At 37.8% G+C, this 27506-nt stretch overlaps 2 protein-coding genes and 1 long non-coding RNA gene across 15 annotated transcripts in view; 1 reads left to right on the forward strand and 2 right to left on the reverse strand.

The window, feature by feature from the left end:
* Positions 1–1409: 1409 nt before the first annotated feature.
* On the forward strand, positions 1410–16014 carry LOC106875619 (F-box only protein 28). The gene is made up of 4 exons (XM_014923837.3): positions 1410–1568; positions 7425–7673; positions 9875–10082; positions 13775–16014. Exons 1-4 carry the CDS (start codon positions 1455–1457, stop codon positions 14422–14424), a joined length of 1221 nt encoding a protein of 406 aa, XP_014779323.1. The 5' UTR covers positions 1410–1454; the 3' UTR covers positions 14425–16014.
* On the reverse strand, positions 1504–4998 carry LOC149133194 (uncharacterized). Its single transcript, XR_016243602.1, has 2 exons — positions 3501–4998; positions 1504–1624 (listed from the first exon to the last, which is right to left on the reverse strand). It is a non-coding gene; the product is annotated as an uncharacterized LOC149133194 (long non-coding RNA).
* A 3011-nt stretch (positions 16015–19025) lies between the features above and the next one.
* Positions 19026–27506, reverse strand: part of LOC106875622 (3-oxo-5-alpha-steroid 4-dehydrogenase 1) — a 70859-nt gene continuing 62378 nt past the window's right edge. For 11 of the 13 annotated variants that reach the window (XM_089359550.1, XM_014923849.3, XM_014923844.3 and 8 more), the window contains 2 exons: positions 20027–20133; positions 19026–19257 (listed from right to left, as the gene is read on the reverse strand). In XM_089359550.1, coding sequence (XP_089215676.1) covers positions 20067–20133 — 67 coding nt within the window. In that variant the 3' untranslated portion in view covers positions 19026–19257; positions 20027–20066. Of the gene's footprint in view, positions 19258–20026; positions 20134–26604; positions 27148–27506 lie in introns of those variants that run through there. The other 2 variants (XM_089359552.1, XM_089359551.1) reach the window with 1 other exon arrangement.

Genomic DNA, 27506 nt, shown 5'->3' on the forward strand with positions numbered 1-27506 from the left:
AGGCTGCACTGACACATGTCGGTATATGGAGCGGCAAAACGTCCCAGTTGTGAGAGCAACCCCGTTGTAGATCTGGATTTAACTTTGTAGGGGATAAATTGTTGCAAAAAGAAGTTTGTTTGGTTTGTTTGTTCTTTTATTATTGTTTTGTTTCTTTTTTTTTTCTTTTTTTGTTCCAGAGAGAAATCCTAATCTTTCTGGTGCAATATTTTGCTCTGTTGAGGATAGGCATTCGCTATGGGGAGATCTTCAGGGATGGTGAGTAGCTAGCATTAATAGACACCTAGAAATTTCTGCTTAGGTGCTACTTGTACATAGGGGCGGGATCCAATATTGTTTTCTTGATATTCGTTGTGACTATCTCTCTACTGAAGAAATTATTGCTTTTTGAAGTTATTTTTGAGACTATGGTGTCAGTGCAAGTTTGATGTGAAATGTCTAGGGTTAGAGTTAGGATGATACTTTGGTGTGGAATGATATTGTGTAAGAATGAGTAGATTTGGAGGTAACAACTAGCAGTTCGTTAAGTGTGCATCAGAGAGACATCCAAAACGCGCCGGCTTGGAGCAATCTGGAAATGATTAGAGCTTATGGGTAGGCAGTTTTGAATGAATCACGTGTCAGGCACGGTTGACTGCATTTCTGATTTCAAGTGTACTAACAATGTTTTCATCAAATTTCTCGCCGGGGAGGACGGGGGCCAATTGGCAGTTGACGATAGGGTGTTGGCTGGTAGGGTCAGAGAGATTACTCTTCTTGGAAATGGAATACACTGTAGCGTGCTTCAAAAGATTAGAATTTACCCAGAGAGTGGGAAGAATGTATGTGTGTAAGGGGATTGAACAGTTTGGCCAGGATAGGGTCTAGCTCTAGCATGTTTTGTTGGCAGACATTGGGAGGGAAGTTGCCAGGAGGGAAAGAAGAATCACCATTCTTAATAAGGAAGCCTCCACATGTCGCGTTCACTCAGCAGGAACAAAAGCCAAACTTCTTCCAAAGTACACCTCACCATCCCATCTAAAAAGACATACTAATTACGAAAAGCGACGGGATTATTGTGGCTGGAATAACCACGACCACAGGTCCGCTCGAACAGAAACAATACAGAAGAAACAGGAAGAATTCTTGCCGAGTAAGGCAAGGGAGTGAACCCCGAACTTCAATTTGATCAACCGACCTACTTCAAAAATGACATCATACTCCTATTTAAACCAACTAATTGATAATATTCATACATTTTTCATGCCTAAAAGCGATACCTAAAAGTCAATTATTATAATCGTTGACAGAAAAAAAATTAAGCATTGTAAAGAAAAATTAATGAAGTTCTATTATGAGAAGTTTCGTTTCGTTTTGTGTCATAAGCTGAGAACTGTTTCGTTCCAGTTGTATGCATTCCTTTAAAATTTTTTCATCAACTTCTCCAATGTGTGTATATTTAGTTAAAAGCTACAATGGCTGCTGACGATGACGGGAAACAATCTCTGAATATCCGAAACTTACCTAAAGAAGTTTTCAACAAAATCCTCACTTATTTACAGTTTCAGGAAGTCAGCGAAATACGTCTGGTTCGTATAGTTTCTAGCATTTGTCCTTGTCATGATTGTTAACACTGATTTGTAGTCTTGAACATCCGATGAGGTTGGTTGATCGGCACACAAAAAAAAAAAATAATAAATAAATAAAATAAAACAATAAAGAAATAAAATAGTATTTCACCAACAATTTAATGATCATTAATATTTCTATTTATATATTTATCTATTATTTCCTTTTTTACAAGGCAACTTGCTTAATATCCGTCATAGCCACTCTCAAGACGAGATACATGCAATCTCAGCTATTAATTAGTTAGTCTGCAATAATAACCAATTAAATCTTTTGACTTGTTTTTCTAACCTTCACCCTCACAACAGCTGAACTCTGTAGTAACACAGTCTTTAAAAAAAAATAAGATCTGCTGTGAATAATCAATCGATATATCGACCAGCACCTAAACCTAATGACAGGCGAAAAATTTAAGCGATTTGATTATGTCCCACAATCTTTGGAATTGCTCATTATTTTGCCATAAGCATCATACACAATATATTCTTCCGCCTCTTCCACTTGGAACAAACATGGCCTATAGACATGACAGCAAACAAGGGTGCCGCTAAAGTAGTCGCTCGTTCTGCTAGAGATAGCAACTAAATTTTCCTCAGCTAACAGGAAGGACAAATTGGGTCATGTAATTTTAGGTATAGTACTTGTCTGTAAAAAAAAAATATCTTAGCAAAAAGAAAAAAATGGTTTGATCATAGATTTATCTGATCGATCGGGGTTGACCTGGGGTTAAATAACAGCAGGGACAGTACAGTATACACAGTCACTGTTTTTGTTAAGATTTAAGGTGCTATGCATATTTAAAACAGTTTAAATAACAATTTCACTTTTATTAAATCTGTCTGGATAAAAAAAAAACATGGTCCAACGTGGTCGCTTGGTCTGCTAGTTATAGCAACTAAATTTTCCTCGGCTAATACATTCATTGCTTTATCTTATCTGCATAAATTTTTTTTTAATGCAATATAAATAAATAAACGGTATGGTTATTCCCTGGAAATCCTTCGATCAGGGCTAATATTCCTTTGACCTGGGGTTACACAACATCAACACCAACAACGTTAACTATACATTTACACGATCACTTTTCTGTAAAGATTTAAGGTTTTATGCTTGTCAAAGTAGTTTTAAAATAATAATTCCATTATTAAACCTGATTGTCTGCATAAAAATGTCTTGGACATTTTTTTTTGTAAACAATTCGGACGCATAAATTCGTTAGTGACTTTATATGGATCTGTCTATTTTTTTTTTTGTAATAAAATTCTTGATACATTAATAATGCCTTATTCCCCCCTCTCCCTTCTCCATTTAAATTATTACTTTCAAATTCTTCCACTACTGAAGCAGCTTTTTTTTTTAACGTTTTTAGATTATTTATCATCAGTCGATGGAATTATGGGTTTGTTGTTATTGTTGTTTTTTTTTAACCCTAGGTCAACCTCGATCAAGCAGACCTATGATCGAAGACATTTCAGTCGTAACCACCCCGTCTTTGTCGGGGTGTTTTTTAAGGCGGAGCATGGTGCGCGCGTATGTGTGTGATTCGAAAGGAATTAGACTGCTATTTCTAGCAGATCGAATGACAACGCAGCGATCTCCTTGTTGAGTACCAGGATAGCTGGTTTCGAGTATATATTTAATTCTCTATCTTAGTAGTTGTCCTTTAGATCCAGGTCGACTTTTTACCGAACAGATCGATGATCAAAAGATATTCTAGCTGTGATCTCATCCCGTTCCATCTCCTTTTCTGGGATATTTGCGACTTACGCTATCCGATTTCTCCCTTCCTTTTGTTGTTGTTTGTTTAGATTCAGGTTAACTTTAATCAAAGCATTCCAGCCATGACTATCCTATCTTAATTTTCAAATTCCAAGCAATATATTCAGAATTACCTTGTCCAACGTATCCCTCTTTTCTTAAGATGGTAAGATGAGTTATTTCTAGCAATCACGAAGAAACTCTGTTGTTGCTTAGCCCCAGGGCAGCTCTGGCTGGTCGAGCAGACGTATGATCGGAGGTAAACCATCTATAACCATCCTGTATTTTCAGCCGTATCCGTTCACTACATTATCCGATGTGAAATTCCCCTTCCTTTTTTTTGGAAGGGCTGCTATTTCTAGCGTGTTAAGCAACCGCATGGACACTCCATTGGCTCGTTACGTTCTTAGTAGTTCAAACTGCGGGATATGACTTAACATATCACCAGTGGTGAATATGTTTAAATAAGGTACCGGTTATGATTTAGGGGGTCGCCCGAGGAGGGGATAGTCCAGTCGACAATACACACTTCTTCTTCCGAGAAATTGTGCCAGTGTGAGAATTACAATATTTGAAATGCGTCATTGTTTTTACTACTATTGTTTCGCCCCCGGTCAGCTCTGATCGAGCAGCCCGACGATCAAAGACTTTCCTGTCGTGACCGTTCCGTCATTTCCTATGTGCAAGAGAACCAAGAACTACATTATTTAACATGTCCTTATTTTTTTTAACCCTGCAAAGTGTAATTTGAGGGAGATTTGGCTGTTATTTTTAGTAAGTCGAGCGAAAATGCGTCATTAAATATGAGCAGTTAAGGCTGTTGGATACTCGAATCTGCGATCAGATTTCGTTCTTAATTGTTGTCATTTTGCTTATATCATTAATTAATAATTTTCGTTAAGTACTTCATAACTTTATTTATTTCCCTTACCCACTTCCATTCCCCTTTTGGTCCTGACACTTCGTGTCTTTTTATTTCGTAAGAAATTTATATTTAAATCTTGCATTTCTTTCTAATTTTGGCACTAGGCCAGTGCTCAACTGTTTATAGACTCTGAAAGGTTGAAAGGCAAAGTCAACCTCGGCGGAATTTAAACTCAGCGTAGAGAACCAGGAGGAATGCCGAGCATTTAAACTGATGTACCAATGTTTCGTCCCGCTCGCTTCCTTTTAGTTCAATCTAATGATTTCAGAATTTAGCACAAGGCCAGCAATTTCGAGGGAGGGGGCAAGTCGATTAAGTCGACCCCAGTGCTAGAGTGGTACTTTTTTTTTTTTTATTGACCCCTAAAGGATGAAAGGCAAAGTTGACCTTGGCGGAATTTGAACTCAGAACGTAAAGTCGGACGAAACGCCGCTACGTACTTTATCCGGTGTGCTAGCGATTCTGCCAGCTCGTCGCCTTAGTTCAATCTAAGATGGTGTCGGAAATACGAGGGGAAATGAAAAAAAAAATCCTTTGATACATGTATGTTTGTTTGCATAATCCCTCATTCTGCTATTATAGAAATCACTTGAACAGAATCGGGTGAGCTTTTTATTCTATCCCTCGAGCTGCTGAAGATAGCAGCTAAATTACACTCGACTTCAGACATGAGCAACCTTTTTTTTGAGAAGCAGGCTGCATGGGATATGACTCATCAGCAATCAAGCGAGCCGCGCTACTAAAAAAAAAAAAAGATTAAGGTAATTTTTCATTGGCGTGCCATTCAGAAAGTTCCAAGGGCCGCATTTACCCATGACTGCTCTAGAAATAGCAGCCAAATTTCCCTCCAGTTGGATAATCTTCCACGTTATCCACCCTTCCCTCTTAAACAAGAACCCTGGGTTCTAGCACATAGTAAAAGACGGGGTGATCACAGTTAGAACATAGGTCTACTCAACTATGCCCTAAGCTAAACACAACAACAAAAACAGGCATTATGTGCTGTATTCTGAGAGGCCCTGAAGAGAAGGGTGGGGGCTTATCGAAACTGGAATATCTCTGATCATAGGTTTGTCTACTCGTTTAGGGATGGCCTGGGGCTAAATAATAATTGTGTCCAAGATCGTTATGTGATGTTGGTCGACTTGTCTCTTTCTTTTTTTTTTGTCGTTTTTGCGTGTTGTATACATTTACTTTCTTATACGCATTTCTATATACACACTCACATGAACAAGCTGAAGAAGTAGTCTCTACGTCAGTAGTTCCCAATCTTTTCATTACCAAGGACCTCTTTTATTTAAATGAGTTTTCCCACTGACTCCAGGATATTGAAAGGTCGATCACTTTTACATGTTCACGGACCCCCAGTACTACCTTTGTGGACCACAGGTTAGGAACCACTGCTCTACTTGCTAGAAATAGCTGCCAAATTTTCCTTAACACGTACCCTACAAAAGAAAACGGAATAGAGCTGATCTGGGGCTAATCAAGAACAATACTAAAGCCACGAAGCTTCGATAGAACCTCTAGACTTACTGGAGGTAGCAGTCAAATCTCCCTCGTCATATTTTACCAGAATGAATCATATGTTGGAGTTAGTCATGTAATATCAGGTACCCGTAATGAATCAGGGGAATGTAATGAAAATTGCTTGAAACTGCTTGAAAATTTTCATTAGAAAATTATTTTAAAGATGGTTGGCAGCGAGCTGGCAAAATCGTTGACGCATCGGACAAACTGCTTTATTGCATTTCTTCCGGCTTTTTACATTGTGTTCAAACACTGCCAAACTCAGCTTTGCCTTTCAAACTTTCAGGGTTGATAAAAATAAGTACTTGTCAAGTGCTGAGGTTGATATAATCGACTACGCCCCCCCCCCCCCCAAAAAAAAATTTAGGCCTTGTGCCTATAGAACAGTGGTTCCCAATTTGTGGTCTGTGGACCTCTGGTGGTCCACAAAAGTAATATACTGAGAGAAGTTAAGGTGGCAAGCTGTCAGAATCATTAACACGAAGGGCAAAACGCTCAGTGGCATTTTGTCTGTCTTTACATTCTGAGTTCAAATTCCACCAAGATCAACTTTGCCTTTCATCCTTTTGGGGTCAATAAAATAAATACCAGTTGAGCATTGGGGGTCAATGTAACTGACTTACTCCCTACCTCAAGATACTAGCCTTGTACCAAAATTTTAGACCAATGAAAATGTTGGGAAAAGGGTATGGGACAAAAAAAAAAAAACATTTAAAAAGGTGATGAGAGAAAAATATCAGAGTAAGATAGCAAGATTGAGTGATCTTTAAAACATTTGTTTTATGACTTTGTCAAAGTAAAGTGGGTAGTGCCTATGATATTTCATAGATCTCTGGAACTGGTAATGGTTTCTGGAGCCAAACAGAAAGAAACCATGATTTGTGAGTTGATGCAGTAAGAAAGAAAATACTAAAATGTTGAATTATCTTGGTTAAATAGCTGTCAAAAATGGAAGTAGAGAAGTATTGGGAAAGTGACAGTATTGATCTTAAAGCCCTCTATGTTCTCAGTTCAAATCCCATTGACTTTCATATTTATCCTTCTGTAGTGGTAGCAGTAACAGTGTGTTGTTGCTGCATCCACCATTTGCTGATGATTCCTTATTCTTGGTGGATGACTCCAGTGACGACTCTCCAACCCATTTAGGTAGTCATTGCTGGTGACAGTTTTATGAAGTTGGAGTGCAAATCCTACCTCATCCTCTTTTAGTTGCCTTTTACGACATGCAGAGCAAATGTTGGGTTTATTCTTTGACATGCCAGTCCCCACACAGTGCTAGAGCAACATGAGATGAAGTGTTTTACTCAAGAACACAACATGCTGCCCAGTCCAGGAATTGAACCTGCGATCGAGGATGCAACACCCTAACCACTAGGACATGCAGCTTCACTGGGTTTTCACTTCTGGAGTTGATAAAAATATAAAAAAGATCCAGCAGTTGTTTAACATAAACGATCAAACAATCCTACCATCTTCCTTGTACATATTTTCTTTGAGTTTTTTTTCTCTTTCCAGCTCCCACCTTTTTCAGTTTTATTATTTGTCTACCTTTCTTTTTTTTTTTACCTTAATCAGTGAAACATTTCTCTGTTATTTTATACAGGTATGCCACTCGTTTAACGTTGAAGCTCAGGCCATCCTGAACCAAGGCTTTGCTCGTGTCCATAAATATCATGCGTTTGTACAACGTCAGATCAAGGGCCAGCTGCCAAGAAGGGAGTCAGAACGGCGCAACCACCAATTAGCTCGTCATGTCGATATTCTCTCCGCTATCGAAACACGGTTATCTTTGCTTGGAATGACATACCTGAGATACATTGACATGGGCCTTTGTTGCTTTATACCAGGAAAGGTCTGATATTATTTATCATTGTATTTTCAACCATTTTGTGCAAGATTATACTGCACCATTAGGTGCACCTTCTATGTTCCTAAAATGTGTGTGCAACATTGTTTTTAAGGGTTGCAAGATTGTATTCATATGGTGCATCAGTTTTACTTTGTTATAGGATGTATTTTGTTTTTTGGTGTTGTTTTAGTGTTTAGTGTATTTGTTGTATCAGTACAAGTATGGCTGTGAAGTTAAGTAGTATTCTTTACAACCATATGGTCTCAAAAATTATATATGAGTGTTGTTGTTGGTACTCCGTCGCTTACGACGTCGAGGGTTCCAGTTGATCCGATCAACGGAACAGCCTGCTCGTGAAATTAACGTGCAAGTGGCTGAGCACTCCACAGACACGTGTACCCTTAACGTAGTTCTCGGGGATATTCAGCGTGACACAGTGTGACAAGGCTGACCCTTTGAATTACAGGCACAACAGAAACAGGAAGTAAGAGTGAGAGAAAGTTGTGGTGAAAGAGTACAGCAGGGTTCGCCACCATCCCCTACCGGAGCCTCGTGGAGCTTTTAGGTGTTTTCGATCAATAAACACTCACAACGCCCAGTCTGGGAATTGAAACCACGATCCTATGACCGCGAGTCCACTGCCCTAACCACTGGGCCATTGCACCTCCACATATATGAGTGACAGAGGCAGTATTAATAACTGAGAGGAAGTATTCAACCCCACTTAAATGTGGATGTTCTGTTGGAACAAACTTTGCACCAGAAGCCAATATGAGAGTTTCTCTCATAGCATCTACCACACTTAAATGTGGAGGTTCTGACAGAACATCCACATTTAAGTGGGGTTAAATATTACCTCCCAGTCTTAATACTGCCTCTGTCACCATATATTTTTTCAACAAGCTCACTGGCTAATTGCAACACCAAGGCCTGCTCTGGCACTGATTTTCTGTATATCGCTGATGGGGAGATGAGTTGCTGCTATCTCTTAGCAGTCATTAATGAGACCAAGGAAGGTGGAAATCATGTGATCTGGTGGTCTCAATGCTGGAGTTGACAGGGATTTATCTCCAAACTAGTGATATAAACAAGTATGCATTTTCCACCAAGAGCATATACATGAGTTTCTCTCATGGTATCTACTGCAGTATAGTTTGTTCTAACAGAACATCTACGTTTAAGTGAGGTTAGATATTTCCATATGGTCTCAGGTTCAATTTGACTGTTTGGCACCTCGATCAAATGTCTTCTACTACAACTACAGCCCAATCAGTACTTGTGACTAAGATTGGAAATTCTTTGGAATATGCTGTGCATGTGTGCGTGCAAGTATGTTGCGTGCATGTGGCTACAAAGTTGTGTTTTCTGCTGGTTTACATGAGACTGCTTGAGTTTTAAAAAATGGTGGTGTTATGTTTACATTACTAGAGAACATTACATCCTGCAGCTTTGTGGTTTCAAAATGTAGTGAAATGAAAATCCTTGACTTGAAAGACAGGTACCCATCTGGAAGAGTATACCCATCTGTTAAATACTGCCTCAAATAAGTATTTATCCAACCTGTGCCCACATAGAAAAACAGACATAAAATGAACAAAAGAGCGAACAGATATACATATCTGATTGTGAGTTGTTCTTATGTTGGATGGTGATTGTAGAACATTTTTTATATGTACTGTACAGATTGTGTCATATTAATAGGTGGCAGCTGTGTATTGCAAGTTGTGTGAGCTATTTTTCATAGTGTTGTGCTATTTTTCTGGTATTACCTCTATCAACCCATGTGGTAAATAAAACAATTATTACTATTGATTGACTGAATCGTTATAGTGTCAGTACAGATATGTTGCAGTATTTGTTCCAGTAATTCTCATGCTGAATTATTCAGAATGAAGTACTCTGATCAATCCTCTCATGATATTAAGTTAGCAATACAAGACCTCAAAAATGTCATTCATTGACAGAAACACCTGGAGAGGAAAAGTAGTTTCAGTCCAGGCAACCCACCTGAAACGATAAATTTGTTCCAGCACTTTACATTCTGAGTTCAAACCCCACTGAGGTCACCTTTACTCTTCATTCCTTATTTTGTTGTTCATTTGCTCATATATATTTTTTCTAATTTTTTTTTTTTTTAATTTATGCACATTCACATATCTGTCATATTCTTTATCCTTACATGACGTTTTTCATCTTTGTGTCAGGTGTTGGACGAGCTTTACCATATACTGCAAACACTTCAGTGTACATGCCAACCTCCTCGCGCACATGAGTTCCTCCAGGAACTGCGAGATATATCTTCCATGGCCATGGAGCATTTTGAAGAGAAAATTGTGCCTTCATTGAAACAGAAGATGCCAAGTGTTCGCCTCACTCTTGGCAACTTTAATGTCAACTCAGAATCAGAAGCTGGTAAGAAATTAAAATTTGCTTTTACTCCTCCTCCTCCTCCTCCCCCCCCCCTCTTTTTAAAAAAATATTTTACATAAAAGATTAATATGCAGTTTGCTTATATGCTGGAAATGTTGAAACTATGAAGAAAATGTAAAAAAAACATAACATTTTGTTACTTAAAAAAAAGTATTCGTCTGTGAGAGTTTTGGAAAAATGCTTGTGGTATTTCTTCAAGTTCTTAACATTCTGACTTCAAATTCTACCTTAGTTGGCTTTGCTTTGTATTGCGTTGCTCCAAGATCGATAAAATAAAAACAAACATTGGGATCAATGGAATTGAGTTATACCTTCCTCCAAAATTTCTGGACTTGTGTCTATACTAGAAACAAATACTTATTATTTATTTTTGTTCTTCCATTCTAGTTGTAAGTAGCTATGTAGATCCCTCATAGTAATCCCCTTGTCCCCTAACATAAAACTGACCACTCCCCACCTGCCCCAGGACTCATCCTGTGGACTGCATGGCAACCTCAATAGTGCAGGTGGCACAAAAAAGAGCAATCTGTCTATACTGTAATGTGGTTGGCGTTAGGAAGGGCATCGAGATGTAAAAACCATGCCCAAGCTTACATTGTAGTTCGATGCTGTCCTTGGACTCATTGTTTCCTGTCAAACTATCCAACTCCTCTCTTTCTCTTTTGGCTGGGTAACCATGTACCTCCTCTATAGCAAGACTCCCGTTTCTGTCTCTCTGTCACACTAATCTTTCATCTTCTGACACAAGATCACCACCAATGCCCCCTCCCCTCTCAAGATTCCTTGTCTTGCAAGTTACTTGGTGATCCTGTCAGTGCTGGTGCCACGTAAAAAGCATCCAATCCACACTGAATTGGTTGGCATTTGGAAGGGCATCCAGCTGTAAAAACCATGCCAAAACTGACCTCACCTGTGTTGGTGCCATGTAAAAAGCACTCAGTCCACGCTACATGGTGGTTGATGTTAGGAAGGGCATCCAACTGTAAAAACCCTGCCAAAACAAACACAGTAGCCTGATGTAGTTTTCTACCTGGCCAGCTCCTGTCAAACCGTCCAACCCATGCCAGCATGGAAGACGGAGGACGGTAGTTGATGTTGATGCCAATCAACTATATTTCTTGTCTTTAATATTTTTACCCTTCTAGCAATGTTAAAACCCAATATAATTAAAAGCATTACAGTATTTGCTCCTGCTAAAAGTCAACTTTGCTTTTTGTCCTTTTGGGGTTCAATAAAATAAAGTGACAGTCAAGTACTTGAGTCAGTTTATTCAACTGATTCTCCAAAGTTTCTGGCCTTATGTCTATATTTCCAGCGTAGGCATAAAACTTGTGCAGAGAATGATACAATTAAAAGGTCATGGGATTAAATTTATGAATATAAGCGCAGGTATGGCTGTGCAATAAGAAGCTTGCTTCCCAACCACATGGTTTTGGGTTCAGTCCCATTGCGTGACACCTTAGGCAAGTGTCTTCTACTATAGCCTCAGGCTGACCAAAGCCTTGTGAGTGGATTTGGTAGAGAGAAACTGAAAGAATCTCATTTTATGTATATATATATATATATATATATATATATATATATGTATGTATGTATGTGTGTGTGTTAGTCCTCCCCATCACCACTTGTCAACCGGTGTTGGTGTATTTACATCCCTGTAACTTAGCAGTTCGGCAAAAGACACTGATAGAACAAGGCTTGATAAAAGATAAGGCCTGGGCGGGGGGGGGGGGCGATTTGTTCGACTAAAACCCTTCAAGGCAGTGCTCCAGTATGGCCACAGTCAAATGACTGAAACAAGTAAAAGAATAAAAGAATGTGTTTCGGTGAACAACAGAATTGATGGAGATTTCCAATTTAGTTTAGTTACTTCCCTTCACATTCCAAGTTCAAACTCTGCCAGGGTTGACCTGGATAATTTAAACAAAAACAAGCTAAGAGACATAACTCAGTGGCCTGTGGCATGTATTTGAGTAACAAACAAAATACAAGTATGCTAAACACTATACAACATAAATTCTTGATTTATTAATATTATCTCCATCTCAAGGGGTTGTGTCATCATCATTATTATCATCATCATCATTATCATCATCATCTTCATTTAACGTCCATTGTCCATGCTGGCATGGGTTGGATGGTTAGACCAGGGCTGGTAAGTTGAGGGGCTGCACCAGACTCCAGTCTGATTTAGCATGGTTTCTACAGCTGGATGCACTTCCTAGCGCCAACCACTCCAAGAGTGTAATGGGTGCTTTTATGTGCCACCAGCACAGGTACCAGTTGCATGACACCAGTATCTGCCACTTGGCTCGATGAGTCTTCTACTCAAGTGCAGCATATTACCAAAGGTTTCAGTTATTTATCATTACCTCTATGAAGCCAAATTACTAATTACCAAATTACCTAATTACTAAATGGCAATTATGACCAACTCCACTTGAGATGGAGAGATAATCTTAAGAATAGGAATTCTCCAAAGTTGCCATGCCACTAAGGAAAAGAACAAGCTTCTTGTCTGGAAACAAGAGGACAGTCATAGACATGTGTTTCTGGTTCGATAACTGTTTTCAACACAACAATTTTCCAACCTCATCACCAGTAGCCATAGGACTTAGTCATATGAAAAAGAGTAGAAAACTTTTATGGTCCAGGTAATTTGCTTAATTTAAACAAAAATAAACTAAAACAGATAACTCAAAGTGGCCAGTGACATATATTTAAGTAGCATAGACAAATAAGGTATGTCAAATATTATACAACAAATTCTTGATTTAGGTACCAGCAATATACTAGGACAGGCAAAATATCAGTAGAGTAGTTAAAACTTCAGATACAATCATCATCATCATCATCATCGTTTAACGTCCGCTTTCCATGCTAGCATGGGTTGGATGATTTGACTGAGTACTGGTGAAACCAGATGGCTACACCAGGCTCCAATCTGATTTAGCAGAGTTTCTACAGCTGGATGCCCTTCCTAACGCCAACCACTCCGAGAGTGTAGTGGGTGCTTTTACGTGCCACCTGCACGAAGGCCAGTCAGGCGGTACTGGCAACGGCCACGCTCAAAATGGTGTATTTTACGTGCCACCTGCACAGGAGCCAGTTCGGTGACACTGGCAATGATCTCATTTGAATGTCTTTACACATGCCATCCAGCACAAGCGCCAGGAAGGTGATGCTGGGCACAGGTGCCATGACAATGCCAAGCAGTATTTGTTCGAGCTCAAATCCTAACACAGTCAACTTTGCTTTTCATCCTTCTGGATTCAGTAAAGTACCTGGGGGTCAATTCTCTCCAGGAATTGGCTATGATGTGCTATAAGAAGGGTCGTGAGAGGCCATTCATAGTGTCCCTTTCTCCACAAATAAAGAACGGTTGAGCAGGGGAAAACTGATTTGTAACTGAAACCGTCCATGTTTCAGGCCAATATACAGTACAACACAGAAAAGAAAAATATAGTAGTATCTGGATAGCAGAATCAGTGGAGTTGCCTGACAAAATACCTTGCAGTATTACAAAGCTGTTTAAATAAATGAGAGATACACTGCACTTTTCCATTTTCTCTATTCTTTTTTTCCAATAATTTTTCCTGTGAATTACTTATAAAACGCAACACATATTGCTGTATTTAGTTTACACTGACGTTTGTTTTTCTTGTGTGTTTTAGGAACTTCCAGTGCTATAGTACCACTGAATAACACCCAGCCTAGTATTCGAGCCATTTCCCTAAGGGAAGAGATCACTAACATGCATACACTGATTCGTTCACACAGCAATTCCATGAAGGTTTTCAAACGAGAACTTAACGAAATGCAGAGTAAGTACAGCATGCAGCGCAAAAACTCCAGAGAGCTTGCAAAGAAAGTACTTGTTCAGAAGAAGCGCTGCAAAATCCAGAACAAATGTTTGTCCGACTTGAACACACGACTTCTCGAAGAAGAACGTAAGGTTGATGAGCTGAGCAGCAAACTTTTAAGCCAGGGCAAAACGATGGCGGAACTTAATGATAGGGTGAATGACCAGGGGAGGAAAATTGCTGAACTAAACCAGAAGCTTGTTTTGTATGAGGACAAGTTTACTAGTAAATTACCTTCTTATGCTGACCTTGATACCAAAATCTGTGAAGGGCATGAGGAGGCAGACTTTGACTCCCCTGATTGCAATAGTGTCAGCTCTGTGTCGGAGCACATAGTGGATCCGTCTTTAGACCACTTAGGTGATATAGCGAACCAGAAAGCCAGAAAGACTATAAAACGAAGGCTTTCCGTGTCTGAAAATCAAAGTGACCTACCAATCACAAAACATTACAAACAGTAGAACTAACTACTTGCCTGTCTGTCTGTCTCTCACAGACTTGGAATGTTACTGAAGGAGAAAAAGCAAGAAGAGGGGAAAAAAATGGATAAAAAATATATATATATATTACTATTTTAATTTGTTTTTAAATGGACACAGCTCCTTCCATCTTGTAAATATATTTAAATGCATATATGTATGTGTGTGTGTATGATGTGTATATATATAAATATATATATATATATATATATATATACTTTAGCAACATCTTAAGTGAAGAATTTAGCAGCAATTTCTCAGTCTTTTCTGTTTATTTTAGCTCTTCAGGCCATAATAGAGGTGGGAGTATAGGGTTGGCTGTTCATGGAAACTCTTTAATGTCAACAACCTGGTTTTCCAAGCTCGATCATTTGAAAAGGTTGAGGGAAAGTCCCAAACATGGAAACAAAGCCTACAATCTAGAGGTTTAGAATTAAGCGTAGCAAAGACAAAAGTTTTCATTAGCAAGATACAATACAAGCTTTTACTATTATCTCAGAAATGCCATGACTGTTATGCAGAAAAGAAATCAGTAGAAATTCTAAACTGTGTACTCAGTATAAACAATGGGTGCATAAGCAATGCTGTGATATCACAGATAGGTTGTCAGAAAAGCGACTTCAATTATAGCTGATTCACAAGAGTGGTTACCAATTAGATTGGACTCACATTTGCTCAGAAAGCTCAGTAGAAATAGGTAATAGCATCTATACCTCTATTATCTAACTAACAGCAGAGGTAGATGTTGCAAAAGCATAATGGCCAGTATATGGTTGAGGTAGAAAGGGTTTGGGGAGTTATTATTTCTGTTGGTACCTAAGGGATTCTGATGATTAAAGGGCGGATTGTATGATTTTGTATATAAAACGTAAGACTGCATGTTAATGAAACATAGGCATTGAATATAAATCCTAGATAGGAATGAGGTGAGCAAGCTTGGCCAAATGTACAGGGTGTTCATAAATTACTTTTACAATTTGAAGAATTCATAAAAAATGAAAAATAAGGATAACTCAGCAGAATTTACTAGATAACTTAGGCAAATAAATAAAATTTTATTAGAAACATCAGAACACTTCCACATGGGCTCCATTGGTTGCATGCAACACATTTTGATAATAAATTGTGGGAATTGTAAAGATAATTTATGAACACCTTGTATTCTGTTAGTGTGCATGGAAAACAGCAGATAGATAAGCTGAAGGAAACAATTTGTATAAGAGGAATCAGATGTGTGCAAGAGAGAAGGTTTCTAGTATAGACGCATGATGCTTTTGAAGGATAACAGTCGGATGAAGTGTTAAGTAATCCAAGTAAAAGATGTATGCAAAATAGGAAGATTGAGAAAGAAGTGGAATAAAATGGTGAATGCTGGATCTCATGAAAGAAATGAGAAAGGACTGCAACAAGTAGCAAGAGACTGAACTGGGGAAGACCCATCTGACTCCTGAAAGCATGCAGAAACACAAAATGATGACAATATGTTGATGTACTTGAAGCTTTATGCACACACATACTTTGTGACCCATATGTATGTAATTTTTTTTTTATATAAAACATGCCTTAACACTGCTTTTTTTTAAACAGATTATGTATTTTATATATGTGGATATATGTGTATATAATATATACATTATATATGTATAATATACACTATATATCATATATGCATGTATGTATATATACAGATATATCATAGTTGTATTCAAAAAGACCTGCTTAGTGGTGAATTGGCATCTATGTTGAGAGGTAACAGTTACTCTCACCTGAAATAGAAGGATCTGTGCCTGTCTGACATGAAAGCAACCAACATCACCTCCAACACCTGGGAAGCAGTTGCAGCCAGCAAGACTATAGCAGCAAAGAATCACAAGCTTTGAGAAGCAGAGAGCAAAACCTTCATAAGACCTGGGTAGCATGATGAAATTATGCCATCTTCATTGTTTAACAGCCACTTTTCTGTGGTTGCATTAATCAGGTTGGATTTGTTGAGGTGCATTTTCTACAACCAGATGCTTTGCCTGATGCCAACCCTCCTCTGTTTCCAAGTAAGGTAATACTTCCAATGACCAAACATGTTTTCATGACGTTGATGTTTGTTTACAACTATCACATGAAGTCAAGACAATGAGACAGTAATACATACATCTATATACATGTACACACACACACTTCATCATCATCATCGTTTAACGTCTGCTTTCCATGCTAGCATAGGTTGGACGATTTGACTGAGGACTGGTGAACCGGATGGCTACACCAGGCTCCAATCTGATTTGGCAGAGTTTCTACAGCTGGATGCCCTTCCTAACGCCAACCACTCAGAGAGTGTAGTGGGTGCTTTTACGTGCCACCAGCACGAAGGCCAGTCAGGCGGTACTGGCAACGGCCACGCTAAAAATGGTGTATTTCACGTGCCACCTGCACAGGGGTCAGTCCAGTGGCACTGGCACGATCTTGCTCGAATGTCTTTACACATGCCACCGCACATGTGCCAGGAAGGCAACGCTGGGCACAGGTGTCATCACGATTTCGCTTGGCAAATCATCCAACTCATGCTAGCATGGAATGGACGTTAAAGGATGATGATGGTATATATGTATATATACACACACACACACACACACTCAAGCTAAACGAGATGATATTTTGTTTCCTTTTTTTCAGGAATATCTTGATGTATTGGCAAACAGTGTTGGAGAGCATAAGGATTGTAGTTAAGAAAAAGTTAGTTGATGTGGAGGACTGGAAGTCATCGGAATATTGGAAGAAAGTTACCTGCATAATGATGATTTATGCTAGGTATCAAAATGCTAACATCAACATTTGCTGCTCAGTGCTCTGTGAACACTGTAAAGACTGTAAGATGTTACATAGACAGCTGCAACAGAGACTATGAAGCCTTGTGCAGCAGGAAGGGACACAACAGGCAGTTTGACGGTGTTAGCACACCAGAATTCATCCCCACATTTTTGAACAAGGCCATAGGCTCAATTCAGATGACTGAAGTTGTTCAAGACTGGTCAAATCCTGGCTGGAGAGAGTTGCTGCTGGAAGGCCATATGTGTACCAGCAGGATTCTGCTTCTTGCCATACCTCCAGAAAGAGTTAGAAGCAATCATCAGAGAATTTCTACAACTTAGCCAACCCCAATTTCTGGCCCCCTAATTCTCCCAATTGTAATCCCATAGGTTATTATGTGTGGGGCATAGTTGAGAAAGGTACCAACTTCTCTGCCTACAATACCAAGGCTGAGCTCATGGCTTAGATGAAGGAAGTGTTTGAAGATCTTCCCAGGAACACACTGAGGAACGTGTGCACCAGGTTCTGGAGCTGTCTTGAGGCCATGAAGTAAGCTGAGAGTGGCTAATTTGAGTTGATATTTTTGATTTGTTTTAAATAGTTAAATTTTTAATTGTGCAATTACTATCTCAAAACAACTTTCTTCAGATTGTCATATTAGTTAGACAAGATCTGCACAAATACTTGCTAAGACTTAAGTTAAAGTTTATCAATGTGTATGTGCATATATATATATAATATATATGCACATGTATGAGGCCCTACCTATTTTATTTGCCGGATACTACCCCATCTAATTATCATTTATTCCATAGTCTTCTAAATCATTTGGACGGAAAAAATATAAATTCTGTAGATGAGGTCAGAACAGTACTGGAGGAGTGTTTTTCATGATGGACAAGCGAAGAGGGGCATTGCAAGTCTACCAGATAGATGGAAGAGCATTGTAGAAAATGAAGGAGAGTATATTTTAGATTAAAACGAACTTTGTTCATTTTAATTTTGAAAAATAAAAAGAAGTATAAAAAAACTGCATTATTTATGGGCATAATTGTATATTAATATTTAGTTATGCTCATAATTATATGTTAATACTATATTAGTATCAGGAATAGTTAAGTTCAAGGTAAATAATTATTATACTGTATATAGTATATTTATGTTCAAGGCAAATAGCATTATAATATAATGGTACATAGTATATTTATGTTAAGGAATACTCACTTTATTTTTGATAAACTTTGTTTATTTTAATTTTGAAAAATAAAAAGAAGTATAAAAAAACTGCATTATTTATGGGATGTGTGTAAGTGCAGGTGTTGATGTGTGATTGAGAAGTTTGTTTCCAAACCACATAATTTCAAGTTCAGTCCCATTATGTGGCAAGCCTTGTGAGTGGATTTGGTAAATGGAAACTGAAATCTATCCATCTATATATGCCTGTTTATGTATAAATGTGTGCATGTGATGGATATTAATGTTGCTTTGTCTTGACATCATGTGACAGTTGTTATACGTGCATGTGTTGTCTTGAATTTTCATTCTTCTGTGAAAACGTCTGGCCAGCGGAGAAATATTACCTTCCTTGAAAACAGGTGAGAATTAGTGATAGGAAGGGCATCCAGCTGTAGAAAATCTTCCTCCATGAATTTCATTTGATCCATGTGGACATTGAGAAACAATGTTGATAATGATAATCACATACACACACACACACACACATGCATTCATGTAGAATTTCATGTATACATTGTTCAAATACAAATATAAATGCCATAAAATATAGACAGAATATATTTTTTTTTATTGCAAGGAAATTACACATATATGTGCAACATAATTATTATAATGTCTTAAATTTGTATAAAATTTGTATAAACAAAATATAAAATATAGATCTGGATTATACATAAGTTTATCAAAGCATGATACAATTAAAATAGGTCGGTTCAACTCTGCTACTCACAAACATTTAAAAAACTGCTGAAGTTATCACACAGCCACTTGTAGCACCTTCGGAAGAAAAAGAAAAGAAAATTATTTCTTACATAGGCTCATGGTAAGTTTATCATTGTTATTGTTATTATTAGAGCGGTGAGCTGGCAGAATCATTAGCACACTGGATAAAATGCTTAGCAGTATTTCGCCAATCACTATGTTATGAGTTCAAATTCCACCAAGGTTGACTTTGCCTTTCATCCTTTCAGGGTCGATAAATTAAGTACCAATGAAACACTGGGGTCGATGTAATTGCCTTTCCCCCTCCCCACAAGTTCAAGGCCTTGTGCCTCCAGTAGAAAGGATTATCATTGTTATTGTTGTAATTGTTATATTTCAAATCCTGCTACGGTCAGCTTAGCCTTTCATTCTGTCAAGTTCTCTAAAATAATCTACCTGTCAAGCCAAGTGGTGGAGTCGATTTAATTGATTAACCCACTTCCTCAAAATTTCAGGCCTTCTGTTTGAACTATTGATTTCAAATTTTGACACAAGGCCAGAAAGTTCGGGGGTGATAGGTAAGGCAATTATATCAACCCCAGTGCTCAGCTGGTACTTTTGACCCACCTTGTAATATACAATAAACTGTTAAGACATAATTAGCTATAAATCTGTTTGTGTATCATGCCATAATTACATGAAACATTGTTCAGCCAGCCTGGTCTTTTTGAAAAAGTCGTCTTCCATTACAGAAGAAAAGGCACACACAGAAACACATGCATGTATAAACACACAAATGCACACATGTATATATATATTCGTTGATACACACAAGAGAACATACCAATAACAGATGCGAATACCAAGATTTCTTTGAGAAGTAATCACCAAATGAAGGGAATGGCAATCTTCCTGGTCTTTGGATAGTTGTCAAATTTCTGCAAATAAAACCTGGAAAACAAATAAAGTTAATATATTGATAGAGAGCCTGTAGCAAAAAAAAAAAACCCATTCCAACTATATTTTTGATATCATTATTATGTAAGGAAAAATTGCAGTATTTAGTTAGTTCTTCATGTTGTTAGTTCAAATTCAGTTGAAGTCAGCTTCACCTTTTGTTCTTCTGGGGTACATAAATTAATGTATCAATCACATACTGAAGTCAATATAATCAACTGTTATTCTGCCATAGAAAAGTTTCTGTGCTTTATGCCTATCTTAGAAATTATTATTATTATTGATAATGCGGCGAACGAGTAGAGTCATTAGCAGGCTGGAAGAAATGTTTAGTTGTATTTCACCTGTCACTATGTTCTGAGTTCAAATTCTGCCGAAGTTGACTTTACCTTTCATCCTTTTGGGGTTGATAAATTAAGATAAATTAAGAAACACTGGGGTCGATGTTAATGACTAGTCCCCTCGCCCCAAATTTCAGTCCTTTTGCCTTTAGTAGAAAGAATTACTATTATTGATAAGGCGGTGAGCTGGCAAAATTGTTAGCACACCAAGCAAAATGCTTATCAGTGTTTCACCCATCCTAATGTTATGAGTTCACAGTCCACCAAGGTCGACTTTGCCTTTCACCCTTTTGGGGTCAATAAAATAAGTACCAACTTAGTACTGGGGTTGGTGCAATTGACTTATTCCTGTCCTTCCAAAATTCAGGCCTTGTACCTATAGCAGAAAGGATTATTATTATTATTATCGATAAGGTATGGAGCTGGCAAAATCGTTAGCACATTAAGCAAGACGCTTAGTGGCATTTCGTCCATCCTTATGTTCTGAGTTCAAATTCTGTTGAGGTTGATTGTCTTTGCCTTTCATCCTTTTGAAGTCAATAAAATTAAGTACCAGTGAAACACTGGGGTCGATGCAATCAACTAGTGCTCTCCCCACAAAATTTCAGTCTTGAGCTAGCAAGAGGTGCAAAGAAGGGTAGCTACATCAAACTCCATTCTTCACCAAGTGGTTACATGACTTTCTGAAAGATAGAAGTCAGGCAATAATGGCTAATGGAGGAGACACCTCTATGAAAACACAAATAGTGAGCGGTGTTTCACAGGGCACTGTCTTGGGACCATTGCTTTTTATAGTCGCCCTCATGTGCCCGGATAGCCACCCTTGCAAGCTATGCAGACAATATGAAAGTCTCGCAGAAAATACAGAACTCCAGTGATGTTGCACATCTGCAGCAGGAGTTGGACTCGATTTACAGATGGGCTGAGGATAATAATATGCAGTTTAATGCTGAAAAATTCAAAGCTCTGCACTACCAACATCCAAAACTGAATATGAAACTTACTGAGTACACTGGTCCGCAGGGAATTTCAATCCCAGAGCCTAAATCAGTGAGAGACCTGGGTATCGACATGAGTGATGATACCTCTTTCCAAGTACACATTACCAGGATGGCGACAAAGTGCAGACGAATGGCTGGATGGATCCTGAGAACATTCAGAACCAGAGATAAGGAAACCATGATGGTCCTCTGGAAGACATTTGTTCTCAGCCGTCTGGATTACTGCTCACAGCTATGGTCACCCACCAGTGTGAAATTAACATATTTGTATTTATATATTTTTTATATATATATATATATATATATATATAGGAAAGTGGAAAAGAGTAACACTGAGAAGAAAGGAAGAGATAAGAATGGTTAGAAATGTAAAAAGGGAATGAGGAAAGAAAGAAGAGGGCAAGAATAAATGTTTTGTATTCTTTATATATTTTCTACAAAGGGCCAAGTGACTTTTTTTTGAAACCAATGAACAAAAAAAGTCACTTGGCCCTTTGTAGAAAATATATAAAGAATACGAAACATTTATTCTTGCCCTCTTCTTTCTTTCCTCATTCCCTTTTTACATTTCTAACCATTCTTATCTCTTCCTTTCTTCTCAGTGTTACTCTCTTCCACTTTCCTATTTTTCTTTTCAACGTTACTCTTTATCCTTCTTTCTTAGTAATTCCATTCTCTCTTTTTCTTCTCAATGCTACCTGTCAAATACACATATCATTCATATATATATAACTTAGAAATTCTCTGCAGAGAACATCAAATATATTCAGTCAAATTATGCCTATCAAAAATAAAATAGAATTACTAAGTGAGACTGACATGCTATTAAGACCTACAGTAAAGCAGATGAAGTAGTAGGATGTACTAAGTTACAACAACAACAGTAGTAGTAGTAGTAGCAACAATAACAATAATAATCTAAAGTGTGTTAGATTTATTAAGTGGTGTTAAAACCTATATTGTGAAATCAGAGGTCAGTTGTTAAAAATTTGGAGGAAGAGAAATCAAGGAAGCATATACGAAAAGGAGAGAGAGAGAGAAAGAGACAGCATAAAAAATTTTCTGTCCAATGCTGATTAGTTGAGGGTGTTGAATCAATTATTCTGTTCTCTGTTCTAAATCCCATCCAATGCCATGAAATGTCAAGAAATTATTGGTTTAGTATTTTATATTCTAGTTCCTGACACTGACTGGGATTACTGTGCCACACAACACTGACCAAACCCAACTTTTCATGTTAGCAACTTTAGAAAAGAATCGTAACTGTTGCATAATGCAACCTTTCACATTTCGTGATGGGCCACTATCTGATACTTTAAAAAGCTCGTCATTTCAAAAGCAACATTGTAGTCCTCACATTCAAGCTCTCTTTGGATTTGCATAATTATGGAGTGAACGAAGCAGAAGATTTATATCTAACAATTCATATTTATTGCTGTATAATTTATTGAACTGCAAATATGACTAAGAGGCAAGCTCACAAAAATAGTCCTATCTTTTCTACTTGATAACTATTGATACTCAGAATTTTCATACATACTTTGGAAATGTGCTGTGCGTGAGAAGACCCGGCAAGCCAAGTAAGATCGTTGCCAGTGCCCCTGGACTGGTTCTTGTGCGGGTGGCACATGAGATGCACCATTTTGAGCGTGGCCGTTGCCAGTACCGCCTGACTGGCTCCCGTAGGATTTTCGAGCGAGATCGTTGCCAGTGCCCCTGGACTGGCTTGTGCAGGTGGCACATAAAAGACACCATTTCAAGCGTGGCCGTTTTCGTGCGGGTGACACGTAAAAGCACCCACTACACTCTCTGAGTGGTTGGCGTTAGGAAGGGCATCCAGCTGTAGAAACTCTGCCAAATTAGACTGGAGCCTGGTGTTGCCATCCGGTTTCACCAGTCCTCAGTCAAATCGTCCAACCCATGCTAGCATGGAAAGCGGACGTTAAACGATGATGATGATGATTTCTCAGACTGCTTTGTATTCTATGTTCTGTAGTGACTACATTATACAGGCTTGGCAAGAAAGTGAAATGTCAAAAGTGATCATAATATTTACTGTTTATACACTTTGTTTTTGTTTTTGTTTTGTTTTTTATAAATTTACCAATTCCAAACATAATTAATTCTGATTATCAACTTTAAAATTATTAAGTATTTTAACGACGTGTTCAACGATATTAATCAACAATTAAAAGCTTGTTACTAACATCTAGTTGATTTTTGGATTAAGGAGTGATATGAATGTATACGACTGAAGAACACATAAGTGACTCAACTGGAATGGCATCAGTTGAAAGTTATTTAATTATCAACATCTATAATAAAATTCTTTGCATGTTGAAAACTACTCTTCAATATAACTGAAGAAAAGATAGAGAAATCTAACCATTCTGTCTGTCTTTGAAGACATATCTGTCAGTCTCTGTTATTGGTTATCACATCAGAGGAGGAAACAACTTGTTGCAGGTGTCCAGTAAGTGAAACATCATTGGATTACAGTAATGCTTCAATATTTCCTTATTTATGGACACACGTAGCATCTGTTGATTGTTTTCACATGTCTCACAATGTTATGTTCTATATCTCTGATTCCATTTATTCATTTTATGTTAACGAGGTGTCTTTGGTAGAAGGTATGCCAGTTTGATTTCCTTGTATCATTACTACACCACATCATGAGCATTATTATTGCCATCATCATCATGTTGCACATGTGCTTCTAGATATATTGGTGATATCTCATCTTTCATGAAGTAACTATGAAGAACACTGCCTATGGTTTCTTTACATCACATACGAAACTTGAAAATATCTTGTTACTACAATGTATTCAATGTGTAATTATGTTTTCCAAATCTAATACTCAATATATTTCCATTAATATTATAAAACAGGCCTTTTATAGCTTACTTTACTGATACTGTAGAATATTTGTAGAACATTACATGTTGTGGTAGTGAAGTTTATTTTACTGTGAAAACTATATTGAATTCAGACAAGTAGAATGTAGCAACATAAATTTTCCTTTTTATGAAATTACCCAAAGATTTTCTCCAGAGAATATGTATTAAGCATTCTGTGTTTAAATTCTCTTGCCAATTATGTGTGCTACCAGCACAACTGTAACTTCACCAGTCATGTACATTATCAGTAGAACTCGAGCCAGTGAGGGGGATTCCATGCAGTCAGTAGCTTAGAATGCTAGAAATGGCTGCTTAATCTCACTCAAATTATACCCTACTTTCTTAAATGAAGAAGGAAATGTGAATGCAGTCCTAGATAACTTTAAAAACATGGAATGGTCACAGTTGAAATTCCTTTGATCATAGATCTGCTCAGTAGGAGTTGATATTTTGCATGTCCCTGCTACTACTACTACTAAAATTACTCCCAGGTGTACTAATGTGCATAAACTATTGCTATATATAATTGTACTACCACTACAGAAGGCTACAGATGTTTGAGACTCTGTGTGTGTGTGTGTGTGTGTGTACACGCACGTGCACATGTGTGCATGTGCATTTGTATAAGTAAGTAGTGCTGCAGGAGGCTTGCAGTCGAATGCATTTGAATCTTGAGATGAAAACTTAATTTTAGTTATTATTTGATCAATGTTTTTGTGTGAAATAGCCATAATACTGAAGAAGCCTTCTTCTACTATTGTATCAGGAACTAACTACATTGTATATAGTGGGATTGCCTGAAGACTCAACCACAGATATCTACATTCGTAGTTCCATGTATTCTTATAGGTCTTTAAAAGTGCCTATTCATTTGTGTTACTCTGCTCATCTGCAAGTATAGAGATACACATTCAAATATACGTATATATACATACTGGTGGAATAAGATGCTACAGGCAAGATCTGTAGCTCCATTTACTCACCATATATATATATGTGTGTGTGTGTGTGTATGTGTATATATATATATATATATATATATATATATATATATATATATATATATGTGTGTGTGTGTGTGTGTGTGTGTGTGTGTGTGTGTGTGTGTGTGTGAGTGCGTGTGTGTGTGTATGTATATACATGTATTTATATATGTATGTATATGTATCTGATTCTAAGGAAATGCCTCTGTGAACCAGCATATGTCTCTTCACAGAGGTATTTCCTTAGAATCAGATACCAGCGAGCAAGGATCAAGAGGCTTGAACATTTGTCATCTGTGCTGTAGACCTTGTCGCTCAGCAGCCGGACTTCAAAGTCACTTGAGGGCTCACCAACGAAGTGACTGTACTGCGTGATGATATGTGTGGATTGTTGATGGGATGGCTATCGTCTGTCAAGATGGAGCGGTCGTCATGTATATGTATATACATGTATGTATGTGTATATATATATATATATATATATATACAAATGTATATATATATATATGTATACATACATATATTATAATCTGTGTGTGTGTGTGTATAAAATGAACTGTGAACTTATATCCTTATTTCTTTACTCTCTACTCTTTTGTTTCATCGCTCATCTGCGAATTTTCCATGTCTAAATCTTTTATCTGACTATTTCCATGTCTAGATCTGTCATATGTTCTCTACTTGTCTCTCATGACAGAATACCCCATATTCAGGCATACTTGCCTATCACTTGGGATATCCCAGAAACAGCTGTAAGACCTCAACTAATTTAAGAATAATATAAAATAATGTATATGACTTGAGATGCTTGTTATACCACTGCGTTTGTTATCCTCTTTCACAAATATATATCTGCTAAATTGGAAAACTAAAATGGATCCCTAACTCCTGTCTTGGAACCCTGATAATTGAACTAAACCCACATATTCTATATGTATATACATGGCTCTTGTGCGGGTGGCACATAAAAGACACCATTTCGAGCGTGGCCGTTTTCGTGCGGGTGACACGTAAAAGCACCCACTACACTCTCTGAGTGGTTGGCGTTAGGAAGGGCATCCAGCTGTAGAAACTCTGCCAAATTAGATTGGAGCCTGGTGTTGCCATCCGGTTTCACCAGTCCTCAGTCAAATCGTCCAATCCATGCTAGCATGGAAAGTGGACGTTAAACGATGATGATGATGATGATGATGATGATATATATATATATATTTTGAAGAAAAGCAAGAAAAGTGCATTAGGTTATAGCAGTACGTACGTTTCGTACAAACTTCATTTATTTATGTAGTAAGAACACCACATAAGATGTGCAATCAAAATGTACTCCTCAGCTGCATAATGGAAGTTCATTTCAAAAAGTCATTTTGAAGATGTGTGCAAATACATGAGTAGGTGATGAAGAAAATACCATCTTGACTGGGCTGTTAATCAACAGTCTAGTGAATCAAACATGAATTTAATTAATTAAATACAGTTGTGATCTGGTTTGGTTGGTGGATTTCTGTGGCTTTTTTTAATGGTGCAGCTTTCTCACTGGTTCCTTTCATTGACCAACCAACTTGACGAAAACTCATCCATCGTCCTTCATCAACACAGTTTTCAAGAATGGATGCCAGTTCAAGTGACGGCACCGGTGATGCTTCTGTCCTAAAAGAATCTTTTATTCCTGGAACTAGCCAATATGGCGACGATGATGAGGGAATGGTATCATCAGGAGAAGGTGAAGGCGATTTCCGTATGGACGAACCTCTACGAGAACAGGACCGCTTCCTTCCAATTGCTAATGTCGCCAGAATCATGAAAAAATCAATTCCAAGAACCGGTAAAATTGCTAAAGATGCTAAAGAATGTGTACAGGAATGTGTTTCAGAATTTATAAGTTTTATCACAAGCGAGGCCAGTGAAAGATGTCAACATGAGAAACGAAAAACCATCAACGGTGAAGATATCTTGTTTGCTATGTTTACCTTGGGCTTCGACAATTATGTCGATCCTTTGAAGTTATACTTACAAAAATACAGAGAGCCTGCCAAAGGAGAGAAAGGGATGAACCCCAATGCTATAATGGGAGAAAATGCAGTGGAGGAACTTGACGAAGCATATACCACATTAGCAAATAACATCTTGTCAACAGAGCAG

This window comes from Octopus bimaculoides, chromosome 11, assembly GCF_046866305.1.
Source record: "Octopus bimaculoides isolate indiv1 chromosome 11, ASM4686630v1, whole genome shotgun sequence".
Classification (NCBI taxonomy): Eukaryota; Metazoa; Mollusca; class Cephalopoda; order Octopoda; family Octopodidae; genus Octopus; species Octopus bimaculoides.